This window comes from Acipenser ruthenus, chromosome 23 (assembly GCF_902713425.1).
Source record: "Acipenser ruthenus chromosome 23, fAciRut3.2 maternal haplotype, whole genome shotgun sequence".
NCBI classification, from domain to species: Eukaryota; Metazoa; Chordata; class Actinopteri; order Acipenseriformes; family Acipenseridae; genus Acipenser; species Acipenser ruthenus.
In genome coordinates, this window is record NC_081211.1 from 25121449 (window position 1) to 25142680 (window position 21232).

The window sequence follows — 21232 nt, forward strand, 5'->3', positions numbered from 1 at the left end:
ATCTTTAATACGCACATGTTATACATATTTTTCTATATTTTTATTTTTAATTATTTGGAAATAATTATAGGAAAACGGGATTAGATTAGAATTCCATAACAGCACTGTATCACGATACAAAGTAACACCTGGTAACATTAAATACATAAATAAATAAATAAAAACAACAAACATGAAACAATGCTTCGGTGGGGAAAAACAGTGGTCAACATGCTGTGTGTAGGAGTGGTGGCATTTTGATTTTAAATGAATTTCCTTTTTTTTTTCTATAAATCGTTTCCAGCGTTGAATGTCTGCCTCTGACTAGAATGCACTCTGTGAAGCTAACAGATTCTCAGCCTGTTCCGATCTGCTCAGGCTTTCCTGTAAGTGGTTAAAGTGATCCCCACAGAGATATTCAAAACAGCAGTTCGCTTATTTAAAAGCGCTACCCTATTGTCATCCTTTGCACCTCGATGTGACCCTTAACAGGTTTACCGTGGTATTTTTTTACACGGTGTCTTTGCACTTTTCCCCTGCTTTTTCCATGGTAATACCATAATGTACCCTGGTTTACCATGTTTATGAATATGTTTGATCATACCTCACTGTTCTTTACATTGCTTTGCTATGCTTTACCATGCTTTCACTATGCTTTATTACGCTTTGCTATGCTTTTACTATGGTAGACTTTTATGAGGGGAACCCCCAGCAGCAGGTACTTGACAGTCTCTTTTGCAGACATTCTTAAGGAGAAAATGGTTGTTCTTTCTAAAACGTGTCTGTTAGTGTTATAGCAGGATTAAACAAAATATATAACAATAATAATAATAATAATAATAATAATAATAATAATAATAATAATAATAATAATAATAATCGTCGTCGTCGTCATCATCATCATCATCATCATTGTCATCGGCTGCTGCACACCATTGGTTTGAAGAAACCAAAAAGGGATTTATTATTTTTTTCCTTATTTAAGAATACAAGAACATAAGAAAGTTTCCAAACGAGAGGAGGCCATTCGGCCCATCTTGCTCGTCTGGTTGTTAGTAGCTTATTGATCCCAGAATCTCGTCAAGCAGCTTCTTGAAGGATCCCAGGGTGTCAGCTTCAACAACATTACTGGGTAGTTGGTTCCAGACCCTCACAAGTATTTGTAAATAAGTGCCTCCTATTTTCTGTTCTGAATGCTCCTTTATCTAATCTCCATTTCTGACCCCTGGTCCTTGTTTCTTTTTTCAGGTCGAAGAAGTCCCCTGGGTCGACATTGTCTATACCTTTTAGGATTTTGAAAGCTTGAATCAGATCACCTTGTTCAAGGCTGAATAGATTCAGTTCTTTTAGCCTGTCTGCATATGACATGCCTTTTAAACCCGGGATAATTCTGGTCGCTTTTCTTTGCACCCTTTCTAGAGCAGCAATATCCTTTTAGTAACGAGGTGACCAGAACTGAACACAATATTCTAGGTGAGGTCTTACTAATGCATTGTAGAGTTTTAACATTACTTCCCTTGATTTAAATTCAACACTTTTCACAATATATCCAAGCATCTTGCTGGCCTTTTTTTTTATAGCTTCCCCACATTGTCTAGATGAAGACATTTCTGAGTCAACATAAACTCTTAGGTCTTTTTCATAGGTTCCTTCTTCAATTTCAATATCTCCCATATGATATTTATAATACACATTTGTATTGCCTGCGTGCAGTACTTTACACTTTTCTCTATTAAATGTAATTTGCCATGTGTCTGCCCAGTTCTGAATGCTGTCTAGATCATTTTGAATGACCTTTGCTGCTGCAACAGTGTTTGCCACTCCTCCTATTTTTGTGTCGTCTGCAAATTTAACAAGTTTGCTTACCATACCAGAATCTAAATCATTAATGTAGATTAGGAATAGCAGAGGACCTAATACTGATCCCTGTGGTACACCACTGGTTACCTCACTCCATTTCGAGGTGTCTCCTCTAATCAGTACTTTCTGTTTTCTACATGTTAACCACTCCCTAATCCATGTGCATGCATTTCCTTGAATCCCTACTGCGTTCAAAAAGCTTTCTGGAAATCTAAATAAACCATGTCATATGTTTTGCAATTATCCATTGTCGATGTTGCATCCTCAAAAAAAAAAAAAAAAAAAAAAAATCAAGCAGGTTAGACACCATCTCCCTTTCCTAAAACTATGCTGACTGTCTCCCAGGATACTGTTACCATATAGGTAATTTTCCATTTTGGATCTTGTTATAGTTTCCATAAGTTTACATATAATAGAAGTCAGGCTTATTGGTCTGTAGTTACCTGGTTTGGTTTTTATATATAATATTATATATCAATCATTTTCAAAAAGGGGAAACATGCCTTAGACATGGTATACTGCTGACAAATGTTTCAAAATTGTAAGTGAAACTGCAGCAAATCTTAATAAAAAATGTTCAATCTCTGTTGTTATTGTGACAAGATACAATCATAAGCTACTGTTTCATTCCATCATCAGGCTAGATGCGTAGGCGACGGATCAATACCAGATACAAGGACATAAAGCTATGAACATCTACGAAATACAGTCATAATGTTTTCATTACAGATGTAATATATTTCTCCTGACAATTACATTCAGTAGGCTACAGAGGGAATACAGGCCGCTAACCATGGAAGTATAGGTTTCAACTCCAGAAGATTAAATAAACATATTACTGACACGCACGTTCTCACTCACTCATCGTGTATTGGTTACACTGACGGAACTCGAAACTCTTCTTGATGTTTGTTAATACAATTCAATATTGCTCAGAATGCTTAGCAAAGGCAAAAAAGATTTTGGACGACTACTGCTGCCATAATCGAACAAGTAAATTCGCGAACGATTTAAATGCTGACTGTTATGCATGGAGAACTATACAGCTCGGCGCTTTGATTCGTGATGTAGGAAGACGCTTCTGTCAATGATTCATGCGGGTCTTACATTCACAGTGTCTCACTCGCCATAGCTACATCGGAAGCTTTAGTCATAAACCTAGAAAGCAACTGTGGTTGGTATGAATTGTATCCAAAGAAAAAAGTTTGACTTAATGTTATAAAGAAAGAATAGCGACCATCAGGGTGTAACAGTTATACTTGGCATCCACCTGCAGTGCAGGATACTGAAGTATTCTTTATCTATATTCATAGATTGAGGATCTATATCCATATGGTCCTTTTCTGAGATTACTTGCAAAGGTGCTTAATGCATATTGTACAATAAACCAGATTTGAACCCAATGCATCAACTCACTGCAACACATAATCTGTGATAAATTAAATTGATTATGTATGAAGCTACAGAGCAGGGGTGGCCAACCCTGGTCCTGGAGAGCCACAATCCTGCAAGGTTTCTGGGTATCTTTAAATCATCAATGGCTAAAGACCTGGACTTTTTTTTCTACTGTTGACCAATTAAGAAAATAATTGGTTCAATTAAGTAATTGAGAACTCAGTGGAATGAAAACCTGAAGATCCTGCAGCTCTCCAGGACCAGGGTTGGCCATCCCTGCTGTAGAGGTATAAACCATTCAATAATTTACAAGAACATACAGGATCTTGTCCCTGAGGTCCCTGTGTGTTCTGTATATACTCAATAAAACTAGTAGTGGTTCCTGAATGCCATGCTTCTTATTTGGAACTCCCAATAAATGTTCTATTGGGTCTATAGCTCTACAACCCACCATGAACCTTCTGTTATTATATAATAAGGATATGTACAGAAATCCCAAACACATCATGTTTCTAGAAGGAATCATATGGTTCTATAAGTGGTCAATTTGGGCTTTCTCTGGAAGTTGCTTTTTGTTCTAGGTTTGGAGATATATATATCCAAACACAATAGGGGCACCATGTGCTTCCACGGTTGAAAATTTTGTGTTGTGGTTCACTGACACAATGGTGGTGTTGTTTTTATCAATATTGTATAGCACATTTTAGGCTACATGCAGATAATCCAGAACTGCGAACAATCCATTTATATCCTTGCAAATCTATTTGAACCCATCTGTTTTGAACGTAGCTCATCACTCCTATCATGTCAATAAGTCACACTATCTAACTCGTTGGAACAGTGCTGCCACAATGTATGTACAAAACAATGAACAAAGCGAAATTCGTTGATCTTAACGGTTATACCAGTGCATGTAGGCTACAGCATACGTGTATAATACCGCTCTGACATAGAGGTTATGAGTGCATCTACAAATCCTAAACCGTTTATAACAGCGGCGTTTTGTGAGCAGAGTGCACAATCACGGCTTAGTCTGGAGACACATTACATTAATTTAAATGAAATATTTCAGTTGACTGGCGTCAAATGCTTGTCTGAACTATATGTTGAGCATCTGTCTTTTTCCGCGGCCAGAGATGCATCCATTCTTGGAAAGAGCTGTGATGACATTCTTGGACCGCACTTTCACACCTAGACTCTTTACTGTTGGTTTAGCACTTAAGGTTAAATGTGATATTCATTGTTTGTTTTAGTCAGGTGGCTAAGCACACTAAAAACTTAACAGTAGGGTTTAGGTTACTTCTGCCAAGTGGGGGGTGGGGGATGGGACAGCGACTCCATGTAATACTAATAAGAATCGGAGACGAAAATTCGCTTGGCTTTTTTGGAGGTGGAATTGGATGATTTTCACTCTAGTGCCTTTATTTTTTGAGGGTCATGATGAGTCTACACTGCCTAGTAACATCCCACTCAGGGCCTGTGGGTGAGTCTATTTCTTACTGCTGTAGATTTATATCGCTTATTGCTTTTCTATTAGTGGTTGCGTTATTCTGCTCTTCCACAAATTGCTCCCAGTTTTCTGCCGATAAAACTGTAAATCTGCTGGGCATAATAATAATAATAATAATAATAATAATAATAATAATAATAATAATAATAATAATAATAATAACGTTTGTAGTTTAATCATTAACAGAACCGCCTGACGTAATTACATTTGTTATACAAAATAAATTAATGTGGGCATTCGTAGTCATAGTCCCTAAGCAGTCTACCCATAGGCTAATTAAGTGAAGTCTTCACAGCTTGAATGATCAATCAATACACTACAGTTCAAAACAAAATAGATTGTATGTGCTGATATTTGTTTACCTATGTGCTTAATTGGAATTCAGAACTAACTTGTAAATAATCTATCAAATACATTTCGATTTTATCAACCAGTGTATATAGTATGTCCCTTAATAATGATCAAGGGGATAAACGAGGTCAATGTTAGCAATATGCAGCTTTATATCTTTAAACTTGGCTAATAATTAGCATCTGTTGGCTGATCTCTCTGAGAAACTAAAGCCATATCTATCATAATCTGCAGCAGCAGGCCATTTGAGCCCTTCCAAATCTCCTAGCGAGTGCTTCCTAATTCACTGCCAAAACTATCAGTGGATTTCTTCCTTCTAATCTCCCATAATGCCCTCTTCGATTATTGTCAATGCGCTCTCAGCCCCTGCTCCTCCGTCTCTTAAAACTCTTTAGTTTCCCAACCGAGCCAGTCAGATGGGACACAGCAGAGCTGATGAAGTTGCAGAGGACTGGAACAAACTCACTGATTCGCGCTAAACCTTGTGATCAACATTTCAAAAGCGTTAAAATATGGGATATGCAAATTATCACAGTTGACAAGGGTTTTCGTGGTGTCTGCTAGAGGCATGGCTTTCCTGATCTCTTTCTTTTACTTCGCTTGGTGAGTATGCTTTCTTGCTGGTGTAGTTCTCTCGTGTTACAAGCACAAATCGATTTCCCCCCCAGAGTGTTTATGTATCGATTTTTTTTAAGCACAAGGGATCCCACGAGAAGTTACTTTTTGACTTAAAAAAAAAATAATAAAAATAAATAAATAAACGTGCTTGACCACAATGTCTGCAAATCTCTTTACAGTGTAGTCTATGTCTTGGGAGAACAGCAAAGTGAAGTGAGTGAAAATTCTGAAAACATCACACGTATTTTAGACAGGCTATTGGACGGCTATGACAACAGACTACGACCTGGATTTGGAGGTACTCAAAATGCATAATATGTATGTTTGACTCGTGTTCATATTAAAAACTAAGTTAGAGCTGTATTGACAGACTTCATTTAATCACTTAAAGAAGTCGATTTTAAACAGTTTTTGTTTGTGAAAAAAAAAACTTTATTGAAGGGTATTGGATATTCCTTTTCTACTGTTGGCTTTTAAACTCGTCATGGATCTTTGCAAAGTGTTACTAATAGGATTAACTTAACTTACCCTACAATGCACCTCACAGAGGTCTGCAATATGATTTTTTTTTTTTTTAATTATAGGGTGTATATTACACAGCAGTGTGCACAGGTCATGTATAGTATAAAAAAATCTATGCCCTTTACCATGTTTATTTTGAGCCATTTTTATGTAACTTTCTTTGAACTGTTTTAGGTCCTGTTACAGAAGTCAAAACTGACATCTATGTTACCAGCTTTGGTCCTGTTTCTGATGTTGAAATGGTAGGTAGCTGTATTGTTCAGTTGAGTGAAAGCGATTTGTTCATAAGTGTTAATAATGTTTTTGCTTTGTACTATTGCTTTTCCTGGAGACATGCTATTAGAACTGCTAAGAGCTGTGAGCTTTCCATTGCCACAAGGCATGTTCGCACTGCTTTCATTATCTTGGCATTTGGACCGGATGTCATTAGAGCAGATAAAGGAGTTTAATCTGTTTGACAATCCCTGTCACTGAAGGTCTCCGCTGAGCGTTTTATTTTTGTAACACACTATACTGCACTATTTCCACTGCAACACATGGCTCAGCATGTGACAATCCATTGGATTCCTATAGGTTGGACAAACACTGAAGTATGCAAATCCTACACATATGCACATTCTAATCACATTATAGGTATTACATTTTTAGGTATTAACTTTTGGATTCACAAACTGTATTCCAGTTGTTTCATTAACATATTCCCATGTTATCATTGTAAGTCACTGCCTTAACCATTTAATCCAAGTAAAAAGTAGTCCAGTAATCATATTTTATTATTTGTTTTTCAAACCACTTATCTTCTAAGACACTGTTGAATAACCTGCTTATAGTCCTGTAGCTTGGCTTTTAATGTCCCCGGCTTGCCATTTCCATCACAGTATTGAATACAAGTTATTGTCGGTATTACAGGAATACACCATGGATGTGTTCTTCCGACAAACATGGGTTGATGAGAGATTGAAATTTGATGGGTCCATTGAAATACTTAGGATTAACAATGTTATGGTTAGTAAGATATGGACACCTGATACCTTCTTCAGAAATGGCAAGAAATCGATTGCACACAACATGACGACTCCAAACAAGCTTTTCAGAATCATGCAGAATGGGACAGTACTCTATACAATGAGGTATTTGGAAAATGTTTTGCTTTGACAGCATCCATTTTGGTGGGCTAATGGTTATTGCAAAGGGCTTCGTTTATATTGCTGTTATTTTAGAATGTGCTCTATTGTAGTTTTTAACAAGATAATTGGTACATTTGTTACAGTAATAAGAAATTGCTAATAGTCTGATATTGATGATCTATCAAATGCAACAAATGTTGGAATTGAGATTAGTTCCAATCCTGGTTAAACAGCAAAGATCTTTCTTTAGCTGGTGGGGGTATTGCATTAACTTAGAACTTCCCAAAGTTTCTATGGTAGTAAACTAGAATCAGTGTAAATGTTATCCTATTTTTACATTAGGGTTGTCTATTCAATTGATCTAAATAGCAGCAAAACTAAATCCTGACATCTTTTAAATCATTGGTATTTAATTTTCACATCCTTGACCCTTTATTAATTGGTTAAACAGTATTTATGTCTGTCGTCACTTAGATCAATTGCATGGAGCGCTTGAACTGCTTTAACTACAGCATGCATTAAGATCCTTTATTAATGTACTACTCATTTCCTATTAATATTGTATTAACAGTCTTTACCTTCATCCATTGCAGACTCACCATCAATGCAGAGTGCCCCATGAGACTAATGAACTTCCCAATGGATGGGCATGCATGTCCTTTGAAGTTTGGTAGCTGTAGGTTTTTTGTTTGTTTGTAAAGTTCAGTAATTTTATATTTTTTACTCATACACAGAATATGTTATTGGCATAAGAGCTGAAAGAAGCTTACTGACAAATACGTTTTTCCAATTACAGATGCCTATCCCAGAAGTGAAATAATTTACACATGGAAGAAAGGTCCAATGCATTCTGTTGAAGTACCACAAGAATCATCAAGTTTGCTTCAGTATGATCTCATAGGACAGACAGTTACAAGTGAAATACTAAAATCCAACACTGGTAAGAGGCATATCATTCTTTTTTTTAAATAGATATTTTTTTTTTAATTGGAAACATCTGTGTTTTGTTGAATGAAGCTATACACAGTGCTCAATCTGTTATGATGCATCCCTTTATACTGCAGAACTAGTCATAAGATGACCTGGTCATGGCTCCCACTTGCCCTATAATGGCATTCCACTAGCATTTTAATTTTAATTATAAGGAGGAATACAAATAGCACAGTCTCGTAACTATGGCTCCCGACTGTAGTGTTACAAAGGGGTGCTCTGTAGTTCACCTACAGTATGAAATGGGAGGCAGGTAGCATTTTAGGATTAAGAAGTTATTGTAAACTTTAATACAACCTACTTCAGAATGTCCTAAATGTAAAGCAGTGAGAATCTACACTTTGCAGATATGCCTGTCTTTTTTCAATATTTTCTTCTGTTAAGTAATCTTTTCATCAAAGCAAAAGTTTGGTGGTAGGTGGTTTAGTGATGAGGAGCAAATGTGAGATTAAAAGCAAGCAGTCTGAAATGGAATAATGCCAGTGTGCTTGAAATAGTTTATTCTTGATAATGAGCATCTACAGTAAAGGGAGAAAGCTGGCATTTTTGTGCTGAACGTTTCTGAACTGTAGAAATTTTATCTCAAACATTGTTTGTGCTACAAAACAAAATGCATTTGTTTCCTGACAGGTGAATGCATAGTTATGACAGTTTATTTCCACCTGCAAAGGAAGATGGGCTACTTCATGATTCAGGCATACATTCCGTGCATAATGACAGTCATACTTTCTCAGGTGTCTTTCTGGATCAATAAGGAGTCAGTTCCTGCTAGAACTGTATTTGGTAGGCCCTGGGATCTTCTGTTTAAGGTCCACTATCCAGCTACCTCTGCAGTGTTTACATGTAGCAAGTTCCTTAAATAAGAACACAGTTTTATTTTTTAATTTTTTTTATATTTCCTAAACAATTAATTATATATGGGTCTTTGGGCTGGATTTACTAATACAGTCAACAGTTTTCTTTTTTTTTAATTGAGTTCTTGTGCTTGTTCTTAGTTTCTTATTTAAAGCGTTTCTGGTGCATTCAAAAGGACAGCCAACATATGCTTCATTAGTTAAATTTGAATATGAATTAGTTTCAGAACTGGGTAGAGCAGTGCTTCATCTGTGTTGTACAAAAGCACCTGGTTGTCCTAATAACACTTTACCATCCAACACAACGCAAAAGGGGTTCTGTTTCTGAGTTCACACAAAGACAGTCATTCATGTTGTGTCCACACCTTTTTGCTGGTAATAACTCTTTCTGTATTGTAAACTGCAGGTAGTTAATCTGGTCACAATCTATTTGCTCACTTCACAATTTGCATCACCTCCACGTCTTCAAATCTGAAATCTTAGCATCCATTTTGTATTGTAGTAAATCTAATGCAAATACAACGTTTGCTGCAATTCCTATTACTACTAGAATATTAATTTGGCACCCTGCTACTAGCATTTGATTGTGCTGGCCTGCCGCAGGTTATCATATATTCATGAATCACATTACTGTGCCTTTCTCAACACAGACAGATGTCTAGGAAGCAATCCACATGCACAGTGTATTAAATACTTTTAACAACTGGAAACTCTACTCTTCATTAACATTGCCACCTTCCTTTATCAGTGCTTCACACCATAGTCAGTCCAGTCCTTTGAGTTTTAAAGCTGCAGTGTCAAGCTATGATTAGTTGGTTTGAGTTCGCTACTGTACATCCACAGTTTATCAAAAAGCAGATATTGTTGACTTTAGTTTTACTCCCCCTCCCCAGATACAGCTTCTTTATATATTTATCTATCTATCTATCTATCTATCTATCTATCTATCTATCTATCTATCTATCTATCTATATATATATATATATATATATATATATATATATATATATATAAAGAATCTTTGAATACAGTCTCTCTGTGTTACTTAACTGTGAAAACAACATCAGTCAGCTTGTGTGACAGATAATAAGGATCAGGATCTCCTACAACGCCTGTCAAACTGACCCTTAATCTGAGTCCACTAGAGGGCATCGTGATGCTTGATTCTGCCATCTAGTGAAAGCTGAGGGAGGAGCATTTGAAATGTTGTGTATAACAGCTATTAGTAGTGTTGCAAGGCAGGTTTATTAGGTAAAAAAAAAAAAAAAAAGACTGCAACTTTTATTTATACAACTGTGTTGTTTTTTTTTTTTTGTTCAAATGGCCCTTTAGCTGATGGGCACTCCCTCAAACTGCTACATGTAAACTTACATTATGTCTTATGTTTGTGTCTAGTTACCATTCTCCATCATGTGTTCATTCTAGGTGAATATGCTATACAGACAGCCTATTTTCATCTTGAAAGAAAACTAGGCTACTATCTCATTCAGACTTACATTCCATGCTTCATGACTGTAGTTCTGTCCCAAGTTGTGTTCTGGATCAACAAAGAGTCTGTTCCTGCAAGAACTGTAGCTGGTATGAAAACCTCTCATGCCTGTGGCCTTGTTTGTATTGTATTTGTTTGTTGTAGTAGTATATGTTTGATTTGTGCATGAATAGATACATGAATGTTTTGGAGGGGGGGGGGGGGGGGCAAAATAAAGTTGAAGTACTCCATTTCAACTTTCTGACTTCAACTGCGGTCCACAGTAGAGGAATGTTGTTTTTTTTGGTTTGTTTTGTATGTTCAGAAACTTGCTTGTTTAGAAGTTTTGTTTGAAAAGGGTTGTCTGGTGCAAATATGAGACAAATGTAAATGTAAAAAGATATATATATATATATATATATATATATAAATATGTGGACTGTTTTGTGACCCTGAGAAAAGTACTGTTGAGGGTTAAAAAAGGGACCAATAAATATACAGTAGTTTCCATAAGCATTGACAGCCTCTATAAATTTTTATAGAAATGTTTAACCTGTGATAAATCTAAAGGAGGCAGTAGCAGATTTAAAACAACGTGCACTCAATTCTTGCCAGTACTTCTGATCGAGACTTTTCTTTTTTCCCTTTTTTTGGACAAATGGTAGAAACTATTGAAAGATGTGACCTCATATTAAACACGGACAACCTTTTTCGATGCAGTTGTGGATATTAGTGGTAAGATTTACCGTATGAATAAACTTCCGGCAGCTAACGCCACTGTAAATAAAAATATCAAGGATTGTTCTGTACCAGCTCAAAAGTATACAGAATCTAATCGTATAGACTGACAAGGGTTTTATTTGTGGAACATGTTTGGGAATCAAGCTACACAAAATGTATGAACTAAATACATCGACCTTTTATAACCAGTTGAATTAGACTTTGTTGAAAGACTAGAGAACAACTGCCCTGTTAAACTCTTAAGCCCCATACCCCCTGGGAAAATTATTTTGTCTAATACTGTACTTTGAAGTCACTTTATTATATATATATATATATTTTTTTTTATTACAGGCATCACCACTGTCCTTACTATGACAACACTCAGTATCAGTGCTCGACACTCCTTGCCGAAAGTGTCCTACGCCACTGCCATGGACTGGTTCATCGCCGTGTGTTTTGCCTTCGTCTTCTCTGCACTCATTGAGTTTGCTGCTGTCAACTATTTCACCAATCTTGAGACTCAGAAGGCGATGACAAAGAAGGCAAGAGCAGCAGCACTGAAGGCAGAGACTGCGGCAGCGGACGGCGAGATCGTCTCGGTAATTTCCTCTCTTTGATAATAGGATACAAGAACAGACAGGCAAAGTGCCTTCGTACGGAAGTGATATCGCAAGTTACATTTGTAGTACTGCATCAGATTACATAACTAAATGAAATCGATTTTGCCAGAATGGGTGGCTTCATATGCAGTATGTGGATACACTTGTGTGAATAATAACCTTTTGCACACAGTGTATACTGTATGCTCTATATCAGTATGCATTCTGTAACATATACAGACTCCATTTAAAAACATCTGACATTTTGATAGAGAGGTGTTACTGGCACTTCTAAATTCACAGCACCCAGATTATTTTATTATTGGGATTATTAAGATTATTTCCATAGAGTCATGTAACCTGAAGTAAAAGGAGTCTTCTTGTTAATTGACTTATTATCATAAATGTGTTTTAACAATACATTATATATGTATTCATTATAGGTTGTGTTATAGAAATGTAATACCTTACTGCCCTACATAAACTAGCAATAACTGTGTGTGTGTGTGTGTGTGTCTATATATATATATATATATATATATATATATATATATATATATATATATATAATATACACTACCGGTCAAAAGTTTTAGAACACCTCAATTTTTCCAGTTTTTATTGAAATTTACGAAGTTTAATGTCTCAATGTACTTTGAAATTAAAGCATAGAACAAATAAACAATTGGAGATAAAAAAATAAATCATGGAATCGTTTTGTCTAACAAAATTTAATCTAAATCTTTGACTCATCAAAGTAGCCACCTTTTGCAGATATAACAGCTGAACACACTCGTGGCATTCTTTCTACAATGGAAATCAAATATTGTTCGGAAAGTTCTTCCCAACACTGTTGCAGAAGTTCCCACAAATGTGTTGCACTTGTAGGTTGCTTTGCTTTCACCCTTCTGTCCAGTTCATCCCAAACCAGCTCGATGGGGTTTAAGTCTGGAGACTGTGCTGGCCATTCCATGATTTGAAGCCTACCGTCTTGTTCTTTTCTTCTAAGGTAGTTCTGACATGGCCTGAAGGTATGTTTTGGGTCATTATCTTGCTGTAGGATGAACCCTTGACCAACTAGGCGTATACCAGAGGGTATTGCATGGCGCTGCAAAATGCTGTGGTAGCAGTTTTGGTTCAGGGTGCCACTCACTCTGTGCAAGTCGCCGACTCTGGATCCAGCAAAAGAGCCCCAGACCATCACGCTTCCTCCTCCATGTTTGACAGTTGGTGTTACACACCGAGGAACCATCCTTTCGCCTACTCGACGGTGTACAAAAACCCTGTGTGATGAACCCGAAGATTTTAAATTTTGATTCATTGGTCCATAAGACCTTCTTCCAGTCTTCAGTAGTCCACTGGCGGTGCTTCATGGCCCAGGCAAGCCTCTTTTTCTTATTTTGCCATCTTAGCAATGGCTTTCTTACAGCCACTCGACCTGTCAAACCTGCAGCTCGAAGTCTTCTCTTCACAGTTGAAACTGAGACTTGCTTACTTCGACCAGTGTTAAGCTGTGCTTGAAGTTGTTGTCCTGTGAGCCGCCTATCACGCAAGCTGTTGACTCTCAGAAACTGAACTGATTCTGTTGTGGCTTTGGGTCTGCCAGACCTCTTCCTGTCAGAGTTTCCTCCAGTTTCCAAGTGCCTTTTGATGGTGTAGGAAACTGTACTCACTGACACCTTGGCTTTCTTTGCAATTTCTCTAAAGGAAAGACCTACACTTTTAAGGGTTATAATGGCCAGTCTGTCTTCCTTTGTTAATTGCCTTTTTCTCGCCATTATGAGAGCAATATACTACTTCCTGCAGTACAATACTGTCCAAATAATGCTTGAGAGGGTGTATTAACACAGTCTGTTCCAACACTGCTTTTATACAGACAGAGGGTTTGTAATTAATCAACAAAAGTTGGGACACCTGTAGGAATTGTTAGCATCAACTTTCAAGGCTTAATTTACTTCCATTGCTGCAGAACAGCTGTAAGTTGTTAACCCATTACTTGTTCCCTGAAAAAGGCCTTTTTGTATAACTCTGAAATGTACATTATTTTTCAGTTTTTGGTAACCTAAACTTTTTTTTTTTAACCTCTGGCAGTTTACCGCTTACCTTTGTACCATTTCAGGTTATTCACTGGACTTGAACTGCTTAAATTTCAATAAAAACTTGATAAATGGGGGTGTTCTAAAACTTTTGACCGGTAGTGTGTGTATATATATATATATATATATATATATATATATATATATATATATATATATATATATAAATATATATATATATATATAAATTATTAATGGATACTAAATATCATTGCTCAATAAACTGAATTAATATGCTAATAAAATAGGAAATCGTTGTAGATCATTTACAGTATTTATGTATTAATCTCATACTACCGTGAAAAAAGTGAATGGCCAAGTTGCCATTTTTATATTAATTTGATGTTTTTATTTATTTGTCTTTATTTTCATTTTTGGAATAAAACTGCAGCAGCAATCAGACTCCAGTTGCAACATAAAGAAGAGAATTAACTCTGTGGTTTCCCGTGGCGATCCGCTTGAAGAAAACGATATACCATACGCTTTGCCACAACCACAGTTTCTTCAGCAGGGATCTGCCATACCTTCTAACCCGAATGCTATTACTGGAACTAGCAAGATAGACAAGTATGCCAGAATCTTTTTCCCATTATCGTTTGGTGCATTCAACCTGGTATACTGGGTCGTGTATCTGTCTAAGGACACCATGGAGATGGACTTCCACACAAGTCATTCTTGAAGGTATTATGCTATCTATTTTTTATTTTTTATTGAGTTTACTCTTTATAATCCAATGCAGCGAGCATTGCTAATAGGGCACATAACCACAGCCAAGATAAATTATCTAGCAGTGACCATTCCTTGTGGTCATTGATCTGTTAGGTTGCAAGCTATTGGCACTCCTGCAGGTCATCCAACTCGAAGGTTCTCAAACTTATTATCCTATTACTCACACCCTCTGTTGTGTCTCATTGCTTGAGTAACAATGAGAACACATTCTATATATATATATATATATATATATATATATATATATATATATATATATATATATAGGATGTTATATCTTTTAAAGTAAGATTAAACCTGCAGAAAAGTGTTTATTTGTTAACAAACAGCCCTTTTCAAACAGCTGTTTGAAACATACATTTGTTTGAAAGACTTCTTAGACTTCAGCTTGCAATATTATTTTGAATAGGCATATTACTTTGGATAGTCCTGTACATTTGAGCTAACAATGCGCAGTACGAAGAATGTGTTTTGTGTATGCAGTATGTATACAGCTATTGCCAAAGGTTTTGCATCGACCTATAAAATCAACTAATTTTGTTTCATAAAGTGGAATGAAACCTACTGAATATATTCATACCACTTTGTAGGTTTGCATATACTAAACAAAAAACTGATAAAAATTAAAAAAATCTAACATGAAATACTGTACTACTATTATGGCTTCCGGTAGACTTTTGCATTATCATTTTGCAGTTTATTTGATTGCATGATGTTAAATAAAATATTTAAATGATGCATATTTATTTATTTTTTATTCTGTCTCAATCCTAAAATTCTAGGTGATGCAAAACTTCAGGCCATAGCTGTAAATGCGTTACATAATAAATGTTTTGCTTACGGGTGGAAATCTGGTGCCATAGAGCTTATTTGTGGCTAACGTTTCAAACTAATAAGAAACGACTTCGGAAAAAGAAATCATCTACTTGGCTTTTTGATGCAATTAGTCTTATAAGAGCTTTCGAATTCCCATACAGAAAAAGTAAAACGTGAGAAAGTGAGAAAGTGACTCTCAAGGTCAGCGTAACATTGAGTATGGGATCAGTTTAAATAAGCAGATTGTTATGGATCATGACATGAATAAAATCCAATTAGAGAGACTCCAGACTCCATCTTCGTATAGTTCAATAGAAAATAAAATACTTAATGCTCCTTGCCTTCTCGTATTAAGTTAAAACCAAATTCCCAGGCATCTGGTTTCACTGCTGACGATTTCTTCATTTCCCATTTTGGATTTGATTTTTAGTTAATGTTCTTTTGTTGACAGCTGGCTTCTGTTTCTTTGCTTTTTGTCTTTCAGGGTGAACAAACTCCCTCAGACGTCACTCAACAAATACAAATGCAGTGAAATGGTGAAATGGCTGGAGACCCTGCTGCTATCTTTCTGTTGCTTTTGATACTGTATCTTCTTAGGGCATCATGCTCTCTCCCCGGATTCAGCACCTTGACTTAGTGGTGGGGCCACTGTTCATTTATAGGTTCTGCCTTAGGCAATACTTTAAATTAATTTAATGCAGGTGTTCTATTCCCTCGCGTAGTGCGTATGGTGTTCTGGTTCTTTTCTTTTCATGTCAATGCCTTTGCTTTCTTTCAGTTTAAATCAGGGATTTTAAAGTAGTAGCTGAATTTGTGATATGCATCCCTCTAGGCTTGCACTTCTCCGTTGCAAATGAAAACATGCATGTGAGTCCAAGCATGCAAATATTAAATACTATATATTTATATTGGCAGCTTGGCATTACTGACAGTGAGTATTTTGGGGGCAAACAGTTTGGCCAAAATGTTACATTAAAAATTTCATATCACAGATATATGCTTGAAAAAAAAGGTTTACAACTAATTAATAGTATCTTAGTGTTATGAACAGGGTACAGTAATGTAGTAAAGCACAGGATCGAACTGCATAAGGGTACAAGCTAGTAGTATATTTAGTAATAATGCAATCTGCATTATTCAAATAGTAAAACCCAGACTGTTTTATTACATTAGCTGTTTCTAAAACTAACTTAAAATTCTACTACTTGACAGGCTTTTAATTTATATTTATTCTTGTTCATTCTGATAACATTATTATGTATCTATTTGGCAAACACCTTTATCCAAGGCGATTTACAGGTGTTACAGGGCAGTTACAAAGGAAGATTAATTCAATCGGTTAACGTAACATTATTCAGCAGGTTTCCTTTTGACTTTTTGAAGCAAAATGTGTTTGTTCTTTAGGGTAATGCAAAAGGGTCCACGTCTGTGTGTATTCTCCAGATGTTTTATGTAATCCTCCACAGACATCCTACCACTAACACACACTGCTTGGGATTCCAGTAGAATGTGGAGACACTGGAGGTTTTTAAACATTCTGCAGATGATTTCAGTGTAGGTTGAAGAGTCTTTGGAATCAGCTCCCTGGGGCTCTCATAGGAATCGATCAGGACTGATTAATGATTTGTCAACCTGTCCTGGTCAGGGTGTATTGATGTGTCATCAAGTAAAGGAGGGCAGGGGGGGGGGGGGGGGGGGGGGGGGGTGCATTATAGTAACCTTGCGCCTTGAATAATAATAACAGTAAATTATTTTTTCACAGATATAGTGAAGTCCAGTGCAAGGAGCTATATTTCATTCATTTACACCCACTTACAGTTTATTTTCCTATTATCTGTCTGTGACAATCTTGAGTTTTTGCGTGTAAGGAATAAGTTGACATTGTAGTGACTCTACACAAATGAAATGCGTTATGATAACTAAAAAACAAGGACAGTTTAAAAAAGCAACATTTTTTTTCTCTTAGTATGAGGTCATCTTTACCTTGTGTGTGTGTGTGTATATATATATATATATATATATATATATATATATATATATATATATATATATATATATATATATATATATATATATATATATATTATATATAAAAAGCGTGCACACTCACGAAGACTTCTCTATTTGGACTCCGGGAAGGCAGGAAAGTGAGGCCACTCAAAAGGCAACCCTCCAATCAGTACATTTTATTTTGTATTCCATATTGTTCAGAGACAGGATGTTATTGTCCTTGGATAGCAATGCTGACGTTTCGACGTACAACCACGTCTTCTTCAGAGCATTCATATATATATATATATATATATATATATATATATATATATATAATACACATACACATTATGTATACTATGAACTCACATTAACATACACATTGTATAGACAACTGCTGGAAGACAAGGTTGTTTTTTTATCCTTCTGGCACATGTTTGTTTTTCTAGGATTCAAAAGGGTCATGGTAATGGATTTTATAAAGGTTTTCTTTAATGTATAACTGATTTGACAATCATTTAAAACATTGAAAATATTTTTCCTTTGAATATTCTTTATTGTTGCTTGTTTTACTTTTTTTAAAATAATATTTTAACAAATAATAACTACAGAGACATTTTTGTGATGTTGTATTTAAACATATATTTATTAGATGCCTGTTATATTTATTAGATTAAGTACATTTAGACCAATTTGTATGCTTGTTATTATTTGTTTAATAAATAAATATAACATATCATGTGTCAGTCATCTGAACAATAATTATGCATACTTTTATGCTTGGTTCTATGTCACTTCTATAGGACTTTTTAATATTCAAATAGGACATCCATATTATTGTAAATAGATGATATCTAATACTTCAGATAACACAAAAAAATGGAAAATGTATATGTTTCATTTGTAATAATTATTAGCATTTTAAAAGTTAAACAGTTTTACTGAAGGCACATAAATGTTAAACCACAAATGCTAAAGATCACACACTTAACATCAGATTCAACAGACAATAGTATAGAAACAAACTCAGAGACACCATGGGTCGAATTGAAGTCTGTGAAAAGGTCAATTGTTTATAAAGTCTTTTTTTTCAATGCCAGACTGAATGACCATCAGCACACCAGTATTTAAAGCATGAAGTCATGTGAGGTGTGCTGTATGGCTCATTAAACATCTTCAATACAGCTAGCACTACCTGTGGGATTGCTGTTTGTTTCTCTAAACATTTGACAACTGCAAAATGTCACAGCTGTTGACCTTTGTTAAAATATTTTAGACACTGCATAAAACAACAGAGTGCATTTGGCCTTTTAGATTTAATTTTTCTTTAGCTTCACCTTCTTCAGAAATCAAATTTTATACCTTTGTGCTTTAGATCTAGAACAATATCTGTTACAACATGCTACCTTACAGAATATGGCACATTTATATACAAATGTAGGGAGTTTTCCTCGACGACTGCTCTGGGACTTCGTCTTCGTCTTCTCAAGCACCTGTATCACGTTACCTCTAAGGAATAGACTGAGATTTGCTTAGAATCATGTGAAAATGTAGCTCCCTGCAGTGGCTTTGACGCAGATCTCAAACTAATTTGTCTAGGTCCAGTTAATTTCTTATCCAAACTGCCTGGAGAACTCCTCGAGTATGAATACTGCTTTTGCATTCGTAACACATTTGATTTCCATTCCTAACTCTGATTTTCATTCTTTTTAAATCCATTTGCCAATAAAATACTGTTGTATATAAATGCTACATAAATTCATTCAACCTACATATTTAGCTTCCCTGACATGCATTTGGAAATTTTGAATTCTGTTTGGATATAAAATTGATAGCATTGCCATCAAAGCATTTAGGGGCACTCCACTACCTTAAAACACACAAGTCTTAAGCTACTCTGCCCATGGAGCTCCTAATGGCATACTGATTCCTCCTGTTAAATCAGATTGAGAGCAGGGTTATAGAACACACAGGTATACTTCAACAAAAATAAACCGTTCAAATACAGAACTATGAGTTTTTACCCTGTTTGGACCCGAGCTGTGGCTCGTCAAGCAAAATTATATGCAGTAATTGTATAAACAAAATTTAAAAAATTACTACTACTACTACTACTACTACTACTAATAATAATAATAATAATAATAATAATAATAATAATAATAATAATAATAATAATAATAATAATAATAATAATAATACTGTATCTCAAATAGCATGGCGGAGGTGGGAAGCTAGAATTTAAAATCAATTTTCAATGATTAAAGAGAAGATGACATAATGGCAGGACCTATGTTGTGAGTTGATGCTTGATTATTAATTATTAGTCATTTAGCAGACACTTGTATACTGAGACTAGGGGTGAACTATGCATCAACAACAACTGCTGCTGCAGTCACAATAGGACCTTGGTTTTACATCTCATCCAAAGGATGGAGTACAAGGAGGTTAAATAACTTGCTCAGGATCACACACAGTAAGTCGGTGATGGGGTTGAGATTTGAACCAGGAATCTTCTAGTAGTAAGCCCTTTTCTTTAACCACTGGACCACCATGCCTACCTAGATGTGTTCATCTTAAGCATATTCTACTTAGATGATAAGAACTGTGGTACCCAAACCAAATTAGCAGAACACTATGAAACACCAAGGGGGAAAAAGGAAGTGCTACTCAGCAGATTTGAAAACTGCAGTTTGAAAGAAACTTTGGTATAAGCATTAAACATTTTATATACATATATATATATATATATATATATATATATATATATATATATATATATATATGTGTGTACATTTTACATACTTGTTCCATTAGATATGGTGTCATTGCTAGTTCGCTATTGTTTAGGGTTATGTACAATTTTGTTAAGAATATTTGTGGGCCATCTGGAACAATATTAAGGGTACAGGTATGATGTATGTAGATATGCAGACTTTTAGTAGTCTGTTCTCTTAAATCGTTTCTCAGTTTGATCTGTCAACATTCCAGACTTTGACAGCCTTACTGGAAGAGAATGAAATAGAGTGTGTGAAACCACAGATGCAGAACTCCTGTCTTGCATGTCTAAGGCTTGTCTTCAAAAAGTACAACTCTTAACCTGATAAATTCAGCTGCATCAAGTGCCACACACTTCACTAAACACGGGGCAAATATCAGAGTTATTGTTCTCACTGCAACAGAACTAAATCAACTAGAAAAAAAACCTAAATGAAATATCTGCATCACACTGTCCAGGCTAATATTTCTCTTTTTGTAAACAAGTTAAGACTAAACAAATTGGTTATAGTGGCTCAGTGTTTGCACAAGTGCTTTGGAGTGGCAAGGTCACGTTATGCAGTTCTGTTTAGATTGAAACATGGACACACCACTTTATTTTTTACCGTTGGACGGGTACTTTTTAGTTTTCCCCCAATGTGCTTGGATCTGCATATCATTCCCCTATCCAACATCTTGCTCAACCACCTGCTTACATTGATTGAATTTGCTTTTAGCTGGTGCGATTGGGAAATGTGACTGCTGATTTATGAGCAGGGTGTGTAAGTAAGTATTTTATATGTACTTTACTGCCAGTGTTAAAATATACAATAGTAGAAAAGACAT

General features: G+C 35.6%; 1 protein-coding gene across 5 annotated transcripts; it reads left to right on the forward strand.

The window, feature by feature from the left end:
• Positions 1–5377: 5377 nt before the first annotated feature.
• gabra6b (gamma-aminobutyric acid type A receptor subunit alpha6b) lies at positions 5378–17324 on the forward strand. 5 transcript variants are annotated; one of them, XM_058996946.1, is made up of 10 exons: positions 5378–5698; positions 5893–6011; positions 6410–6477; positions 7145–7365; positions 7956–8038; positions 8159–8302; positions 8983–9135; positions 11749–11996; positions 14487–14773; positions 16122–17324. In XM_058996946.1, exons 1-9 carry the CDS (start codon positions 5664–5666, stop codon positions 14769–14771), a joined length of 1356 nt encoding a protein of 451 aa, XP_058852929.1. In that variant the 5' UTR covers positions 5378–5663; the 3' UTR covers positions 14772–14773; positions 16122–17324. The 5 variants fall into 5 exon arrangements, with proteins under 5 accessions (XP_058852929.1, XP_058852928.1, XP_033877798.2 ...); XM_058996945.1 differs by lacking the exon at positions 8983–9135 and adding an exon at positions 10632–10784 and having other exon boundaries at positions 5381–5698; XM_034021907.3 differs by having other exon boundaries at positions 5382–5698; positions 14484–14773.
• The last annotated feature ends 3908 nt before the right edge of the window (positions 17325–21232 follow it).